The 9,443-nt window shown below is 38.7% G+C and overlaps 2 protein-coding genes across 2 annotated transcripts; both read left to right on the top strand.

The window, feature by feature from the left end:
• Positions 1–872: 872 nt before the first annotated feature.
• Positions 873–3,139, top strand: LOC311233401 (ADP-ribosylation factor-like protein 2-binding protein; the record flags this gene model as incomplete). Its single annotated transcript, XM_084320375.1, has 4 exons — positions 873–1,199; positions 2,674–2,836; positions 2,963–3,027; positions 3,119–3,139. 4 exons carry the CDS (start codon positions 873–875, stop codon positions 3,137–3,139), a joined length of 576 nt encoding a protein of 191 aa, XP_084176501.1.
• Positions 3,140–5,276: 2,137 nt separating this feature from the next.
• Positions 5,277–5,798, top strand: LOC311233402 (ADP-ribosylation factor-like protein 2-binding protein; the record flags this gene model as incomplete). The annotated part of the gene is made up of 1 exon (XM_084320376.1): positions 5,277–5,798. One exon carries the CDS (start codon positions 5,277–5,279, stop codon positions 5,796–5,798), a length of 522 nt encoding a protein of 173 aa, XP_084176502.1.
• Positions 5,799–9,443: the final 3,645 nt, after the last annotated feature.

Consider the following 9,443-nt stretch of genomic DNA (forward strand, 5'->3'; position numbering starts at 1 on the left):
ATCAGTCAGTCAAATGCAACCACGTTTCCAATAGCCCAACACAAACACGCACAGCTCTCTCTCTCTCTCTCTTGCTCTCTCTCTCTCGCTCTCTCTCTCTCTCAGATGATGTCAGATCCATTCAATAATAAACACATTTGTAAAGCTCGTCATTATAAACAAGTTACCATTCATTGTCTGAGTGGTTATGCCCCTCATTAACCTTTTTATTTTCCATTTTAAAGACAAAATAGAATGCAGGTACAAAAATAGATTCAAGAGGTTTATTCGTCACATTATACACAAGTTTCAAGTTTGTTTATTATTTATCACAATAAAATATAGTAAATAGTAAAATAGGTAGTTTACGATGAAATGCTTGGTTCTGTATGAGCCCCTGAGAGTGTGCTTACAGTAACAAAAGTAAGTAAGTAAAAAGTAAAGTAAAGAGGAATATTCAATATACATATACAATATACACTACAGCGTAAAATGAGTAAAGAGTGAGGTGTGTGTGCGTTTATTTTTTTTATATTTATAAAAAAAAAATCTAAAAAGAAAAAATATTTAAAAAAAAATGTATCATTGAAAAATTTCGTTTTTTTTCTATAATGTTTGATTATGACATCATACTGTGACCACAACAGAACATGTTGAATAGATACACAAATGTTCTAGAATGTTTGATTATGACATCATACTGTGACATCACAACAGAACATGTTTAATAGATAACTCAGATGCACAGCAAATAAGGTACATCATTCCACTACAGACAGCAGTAAAGAAACATCCAAACCTTTGTTTTTAATTTAAAAAAAAAAGATTTAAAAGATTTTTTGAAGAACTGAGCTCCTAAACCCGTTTCAACAACATACAAGCAAGACATTAAAATGGATATTGAGGAGCGAAGTCACCTGTGTGCCGGAGACAACATTGACAGCATTGTAGAACATTTCAACCATTTAACATTGGTTGACACGGACGAGGAGATCATTGCTGTTTCAACTTCATCACCGGCTGATTCTGCTTTTGATGCTGTTATTGGTTGTATAGAAGAGGACTTCATTGTGGAGGAGGACTTCCAGCAGCTAGAGCAGGACTTCATGGAGAAACACTACCTGGAGTTTGATGACACAGAGGAGAACAAGCTCACTTACACACCTATCTTCAACCAATATACGGAGCTCCTGGAGAAGTACTACTCACTAAGGTCTAATGTGAGCCGTATGCATGCCCGCCTCTCTTGGCTTAACGTTGAAAATAGATTGTCTTTTAATACACTTGTGCTGTTCAAGTTGGTCATGAGCAGTAAAACTCCTGTTTTTATACATAGTCAGATTGTTTTTGCACGAGCATTACACTAGAGGTTCCAGTTATGGGCAGCTTGAATTGCCAGGTCCTAAAACCAACGCTTTAACCCTTTCAGTGCCACGGACGACATATCTCCTTTTATCAGCCCCCCCATTGAGTGCCCAAGACGACAAATATCGTTTAATTTTTTTTTATTAGCGATTAGAATTCATATTTCATCAACCGAGTCTCCCGTTGGTACACCAGCCCCTACAGGAGCTCAGATTGGAAAAAAGCGCCCCCAATCGTCTATCCCTGTGTAACTGCAGGTCAGACTGGGATCTGTAGATATCTGGGGTGGAGCCAACTGGCTCCTTGTGCTGGCGAGCAGTCTGCTCAAGAGGGATCTGCTAGCGGGACGGAAATCAGCCTGGAATATATATTTACAGCAGCCAATAATCAATCAATAAGCATGATCGATATTTGGAATGGCGATCAGGAATTGGAATACTCTTTTTGGAGAACATCTGATCTAAGGTAAGGAGTCTATGTTACCAGTCTTAGGATAATCAGAGCTGTATTCGCTGAGATAACAGCGTGTCCCCTATGTGTGATGTGGCTGTTTGGCTGTGATCGCTGATGAGGAAATAAGATAATGGATTTTTCAGCTCGCGTCTATAGCGCGCATACGTACACATACTATCGATAATCTAGCGTTTATTTGAAAACGATTCATAAATAGGCCGAAAAATTACAATGTTTTTGTGTATTCTAGAATATTCCAGTAAATGTCTTTTATCATGGAATCTTTATATTTTCCTTGAAAACGAGGGCTTTTCAAAATGCTATAAAACGAAAATGAACTGATAAAAAAACAATCCGCTTCGACAATGTTGATTGCAAACGAGTCATTGATAAGCGACGGGCAGATTAGATACATAGCCATAATTTAAAACATAGATTAGGCGTTTTTAACGCTAACATTGAAGTGGATGGTGGCATTCAACTGGGTAAATCAATGTTAATCAAAGGCACTGAAATATTTTATTTTTAGAGCATTAACTCTTTGGAATAACCTGCCTCAAAACCTCTGCTGCATTTACAGTAGATTCACTTTTTAAAATAATCTTAAATTGTTTTTAGATTGTTTTTAACACTAAAGTAATTTTTTGGTTTTGTTTTACACTGTAATGTAATTTTAGCTATCTTAATTGTTACAGTAGTTTCATTATGCATTGTGTGTACTGACTTTTAATAATTTTGTTTTTGCAATAATAATTGTTTTTGTATGTTTTTTTGTGTGTGGACCCCAGGAAGACTAGCTGGTTGCTATGGCACCAGCTAATGGGGAATATTGGGGATCCCTAATAAAATCAAATCAAATCAAATACTTGGGAGCAGCAGCTGATGGAGAGGATCCTTGGTTTCAACATGAGGGACTTCACACAGCTTCTACAGCAGTTTAAGCATGAGTTATCAGGTTATGTGTTTGACCTGCTGCTGACCTTCTCTGACTTCACGGCCTTCAAGACGATGATTCTGGAATACAGAGCTGAGAAGGAAGGTAGAACACCAAGACTATCAGTAAATGTCCAAGCCTTCACCTTACGGCCTACACCTACGGGAAGCTGCAATCCGAAACTGGCCACCATAAATGTCCAAACCCCCCTTACCCCCCCCCCCACCCCAGATGCACAGCAAATAAGGTACATCATTCCACCACTGTGCAAGAACCAGAACAGTGACTGTGGCTGTGTATAAATAATAAACATTTATTTGATCAAATCTATTGTAATCCTCGTCAATTAATGATACTCTGTACTACTTGTGTTGATGCTGTTGGTAGGCAGAGGAGCCCAGACACTAAGAATTTCACTCTTTTATAATGTAAAAAGAATAGAGATGTGACAAAATTGTCCTTGAAACTTGAAATAGGCAGAGGATAAGTTGAGACTGTTACCCAGAGATCCTAACAGAGAATATATACATAATGGGGAGGATACAGCCTGTCCATTGGGAGCGGTTGGGGGGGGGTAAGGGGGGTTTGGACATTTATGGTGGCCAGTTTCGAATTGCAGCCTCCCGTAGGTGTAGGCCGTAAGGTGAAGGCTGTATCGTTTCATCCCGTTCCCACCTCCCCGAATTACACAATTTTCACTCTGGGTGAAAGATAATTGGTGTAGATGTAGGAACAAAAAGTTCTCCATTGACAAAATAGCCCATTTTGCGCAATCATAATTTTAAAGTCGGGACTAGATCTTTCCTCGCGGACGGATATTTGGTCACTGCAGAGTTTTATTTGACGCAATTGGTGCGAGTTCGGTCACGTATCTTGTGCTCGACCAATAGCAGCTCTCCTTGTTGCCAAGTTACAGACAACAAGAGATTGTGTAAACAGTAGCCTGATGTTATCGTGTCATTCACGGAGTACATCTTGACGCAAATGGACAACAAACACATTCTAATGCTCGCAAAATAGGTTTCAGAACAATGTTATATGCATACGCTACTTGATATAGGCAATCGATTGAATACAGCTGTGAAACGGGCGATAACGTTCATGTTATTAACCCTACTGTACATTTAAATCATATCGCCTTCTATCTACACTAACAACACAGCATTTCACACACCGATGCATGACGTCCTGTCGGGGCAATTATTCAATAAAACTCCATACACACACAATCCGTGATGCATGCAGCACATTTGTATCAAAAACACTTTACTTTGTGATTCCCAACCTGCAATATTAAAGATGCTGGTACAATTTTCTAAAGATTGAGGTCTTACACAAAACAGTTCAGTGGATAGTATAATGACAAAAATGTATTAATAATTCATTTGGAATAATGGAATAATGTCAAACAATTTACAAATCAATAAGTTACTTATTAACTTTTTTATTTTCCATTTAAAGACAAAATAGAATGCAGGTACAAAAATAGATTCAAGAGGTTTATTCGTCACATACATACACAAGTTTCAAGTTTGTTTATTATTTATCACAATAAAATATAGTAAATAGTCAAATAGGTAGTTTACGATGAAATGCTTGGTTCTGTATGAGCCCCTGAGAGTGTCGTTCATACAGTAAAAAAAGTAAGTAAGTAAAAAGTAAAGTAAAGAGGAATATTCAATATACATATTATACACACTAAAGTAAAATGAGTAAAGAGTGAGTTGTGTGTTTATTTCTTTTTAGATTCTTATTTTTTTTAATATCCTCAAACTAAATAGTTTGAGGATATTTATAAAAAAAAATCTAAAAGAAAACCGTTAAAAGAATTTCTTTTATTAAAAACATTCGTTTTTTTTCTATAATGTTTGATTATGACATCATACTGTGACATCACAACAGAACGCGTCTATTCTTATCCTAACCCATGTTTGCATGTTTGTGATCTGATTGGCCACTGACGTTTCTGGTCATGTGACATGTGCGCCCAATCGCGTGACGAGCTGTGTCTTTGCCCATTTCCGCGTTGAACAGCCTGCAAACGACCTAACGCCTAGTTTATCACTGGTTAAGCTTAGGCGACTCTTTCGAAGTTGGTTAAGGTTAGAGTTTGGAATCAGGGCTGGCGTTCTATCGCCATGCTCTAAGACAAACTATAACCTTAACCAACTTCGAAAGAGTGCCTAAGCTTAACCGCCGAAAGAACTTGCCGTCACACGATTGGTGCACATGTCACATGACCAGAAACGTCAGTGGCCAATCAGATCGCAAACATGCATACATGGGTTAGGATAAGAATTTAGGCCAACAGAACATGTTGAATAGAAACACAAATGTTCTAGAATGTTTGATTATGACATCACAGAACATGTTTAATAGATAACTCAGATGCACAGCAAATAAGGTACATCATTCCACTACAGACAGCAGTAAAGAAAGACATTCAAACCTTCGTTTTTAATTTTTTTTAAAGATTAAAAAAAAATATTGTTTGAAGAACTGTGCTCCTATACCCGTTTCAACAATATACAAGTGAGACGTTAAAATGGATATTGAGGAGCAAAGTCACCTGTGCGCCGGAGACAACATTGGCAGCATTGTAGAAAATGTCAACCATTTAATGGTTGACATGGACGAGGAGATCATTGCTGTTTCAACTTCATCACCGGCTGATTCTGCTTTTGATGCTGTTATTGGTTGTATAGAGGACATCATTGTGGAGGAGGACTTCCAGCAGCTAGAGCAGGACTTCATGGAGAAACACTACCTGGAGTTTGATGACACAGAGGAGAACAAGCTCACTTACACACCTATCTTCAACCAATATACGGAGCTCCTGGAGAAGTACTTGGAGCAGCAGCTGATGGAGAGGATCCCTGGTTTCAACATGACAGACTTCAGAAAGCTTCTACAGCAGTTTAAGCATGAGTTATCAGGTGATGTGTTTGACCTGCTGCTGACCTTCTCTGACTTCACGGCCTTCAAGATGATGATTATGGCATACAGAGCTGAGAAGGAAGGTAGAACACCAAGACTATCAGTAAATGTCCAAGCCTTGGCGCTCTAGTAGCACACCATATAACGCGCTGCGTCACGAAATGGCCGACCCGGGTTTCACTCCCGGACCCGGCGTCCTTTGCCGAATGTCTTCCCCTGCTCTGTGTCCCATTTCCTCCTCTCCCTCTCTCTCTACTGGACTGCCCGGTAGTACAAACCAATAAAATAAAAATACAAAAAATCGAAAGAAAAATTAGAAAAAATTCCAAGCACCTACGGGAGGCTGCAATTCGAAACTGGCCACCATAAATGGCCAAACCCCCCTTACCCCCCCCCCCCCCACCCCAGATGGACAGCAAATAAGGTACATCATTCCACCACTGTGCAAGAACCAGAACTGTGGCTGTGTATAAATAATAAACATTTATTTGATCAAATCTATTGTAATCCTCGTCAATTAATGATACTCTTTACTACTTGTGTTGATGCTGTTGGTAGGCAGAGGAGCCCAGAAACTAAGAATTTCACTCCTTTATAATGTAAAAAGAATAGAGATGTGACTAAATTGTCCTTGAAACTTGAAATAGGCAGATGACAAGTTGAGACTGTTACCCAGAGATCCTAACAGAGAATATATACATATGATGGGGAGGAGACAGACTGTCCATTAGGAGGGGGGGGGGGGGGGTAAGGGGGGTTTGGACATTTATGGTGGCCAGTTTCGAATTGCAGCCTCCCGTAGGTGTAGGCCGTAAGGTGAAGGCTGTATCGTTTCATCCCGTTCCCACCTCCCCGAATTACACAATTTTCACTCTGGGTGAAAGATATATTGGTGTAGATGTAGGAACAAAAAGTTCTCCATTAAAGTCGGGACTAGATCTTTCCTCGCAAATGGATATTTGGTCACCGCAGAGTTTTATTTGACGCAATTGGTGCGAGTTCGGTCACGTATCTTGCGCTCGACCAATAGCAGCTCTCCTTGTTGCCAAGTTACAGACAACAAGAGATTGTGTAAACAGTAGCGTGATGTTATCGTGTCATTCATGGAGTACATCTCGACGCAAATGGACAACAAACACATTCTAACGCTCGCAAAATAGGTTTCAAAACAATGTTATATGCATATACGCTACTTGATATAGGCAATCGATTGAATACAGCTGTGAAACGGGTGATAACGTTTGTGTTATTAACCATACTGTACATTTAAATCATATCGCCTTCTATCTACACCAACAACACAGCATTTCACACACCGATGCATGACGTCCTGTCGGGGCAATTATTCAATAAACCTCCATAAACACACAATCCGTGATGCATGCAGCACATTTGTATCAAAAACAATTTACTTTGTGATTCCCAACCTGCAATATTAAAGACCTGTTCCACACAATGTGAAAATCCGCCTAAAATATATACCTAGGTAAATGGAATATTGCTCCACTTCTACAAGGGCTATTTGCATATTCTTGGTATCTAGGTACATCTATGGACCTCAGGGAATGTATTCACAGTGTCAGAAATATTGTGTCTATTACTAGGCTTGCTTAAATTGTGATGAAACAAAGGAGAATATGAATTATGATTTTTCTTTGCATCTTTGACAGTGAATAACACCATGATAATAATGACCAAACAAAAAATTATCTCGTTCAGTACCCTCTTGAGATCATGTGTACAAAAAATCGAAGGAAATTAATAAAGGGAAGATGATTAAACCGAAGGTTTATGTGGTGGGCGCTAACGTTACATTTGTTCCTAATGTGTGCTCAGTGCTCAGTATGTATGTGATGACGACACGACACACAAGAGTAATAATTATTTGTGTCGTGTCATCATCACTGAGCACACTGAGCACACATTAGGAACAAATGTAACGTTAGCGCCCACCACATCTACACGAACGTCTACACAACATATAAGAGTTGTTTGTAGGTCGGAAATGATGGAATAGATTTATCAACAAAAAAAGGTGTTTAACCTGCTCATACCTTATTAAAAGCGTGGGGCAGGAGCAGCACGGATAACTTGGTTCTGCATGTATCGTGCTTCCATTCAAACAGACGGCAACACACGTGACATCAAGTCTCGCTCGCGTGAGACTTCCTCTCTAGATACTCTTCAATACCTGGCCAGGGTACTCCTGGGTCCTAGTGCCCCCCATGTTACACTTTATGTCATGCACATGTATTTTATATGTTAATAAAATTGCATTTATCTTTAGTCCTAATTCTGTCACTGTTTGATGTCACAAAGAAGGGTGTATCCGAAAGCTGCCTACAACATTTGTAACATGTGATGAAAAAGTAAACAAATAATTAATTGTATTAGACACTTGTTAATGATGAATAGGCTTCACTTTAGATTGGCCCCCACGATAGCATCTGCAAATGATTTATAGATGTTTTATGAATGTCTTAACAAATCATTTGTTGAACATGAAAAATAAATGGAGATACAGTATAGTCGTTTTTTCATATTCATTTTTCAAAGCATCTACAAATGTGTTACTACACATTAAACAACATTATTTAATGATGAACAAATCAAGTACAAACAATGTTGATAATGAGTTATAAATAATGTAGAACTAATCTGTAAATGTTATACAAATAGTTATAAATGATTTAATAATAATTTATGAATGTATATAAATGGTTTGTTCATGATTAGTTCATCATCCACTAATGCGTTATAAATACTTTGTAAATGGTATACAAATATAGTTATAAATGATTTAATAATCATTTATGAATGTATATAAATGGTTTGTTCATGATTAGTTCATTATCTACAAATACCTTATAAATGTATTATAACAGGGTGTTATTATAAAGTGCTACCGGCACTTTTAACCTATTGCTAAACTAACGTATTGATGATAATATACATTCTACATGCTTTTGTGACATGTTAGTGATGTTAATACTTGAAAACGTTTGACAAAAAAATCGCAACTTATATGCAATTGTAGAAGGGTGGATTATCCCTACTTTATGAGAGTAGATGTGCACTGTCACCAGGTAGTGGGAACACAGCAGATCTGGGTCCGGCTGAGTCCCCGACTAGTGTGGGGGTATTAGAATTGGGATTTAGCAGAGGGAGCGGATGGGGCCTAGGGTTTACTAACCTAGGGGTGATGCGCTGGTCCACAGTAATTCCCCAAACACCCACACTTCCCCTAATACATCCCACACCCTCCCACACCTGGTGGCAGTAGTGATAGATGATATAATTTCTCTCCAAAGCAGTACCTTTCCTTGTTGACGAACGGAGACCTGTCCCAATGGTACATGGCCGTGGGTAAGAAGGGGTTAAGCAGTAATGTACATTAATCGAAAGGAAGGGGTTAAACAATAATGCACATTAATGGACACGCACACAGTGATCCCATTTGTACGCCTCTCCTTTTATATAAATTAGAATGCAATCACTACAAGGCACAATGCATGGCACTTAGATCTTACACATGTAAAAAGGTTAATATAATTTGCACTCGTCCGCAGGGAGAGAGAGAGAGAGAGGGTACTGGCGAGCTCCGCGAGCTACTCAATGGGAATGATTATTATTATACACACGTGCGGTCTGCACACCTTAACCATACAACACATGTAACCAAAAAAATACAGTGGGCCCACAGTTGAAACAAAAGTCCTATCTAAGCCGACAGTACCCAAAACAACAAACGTCGGGGCGCCCCTAATCACTGGTG

The sequence above is a fragment of the Notolepis coatsorum genome, assembly GCF_963971535.1.
Source record: "Notolepis coatsorum genome assembly, chromosome: 8".
Lineage (NCBI taxonomy): Eukaryota > Metazoa > Chordata > Actinopteri > Aulopiformes > Paralepididae > Notolepis > Notolepis coatsorum.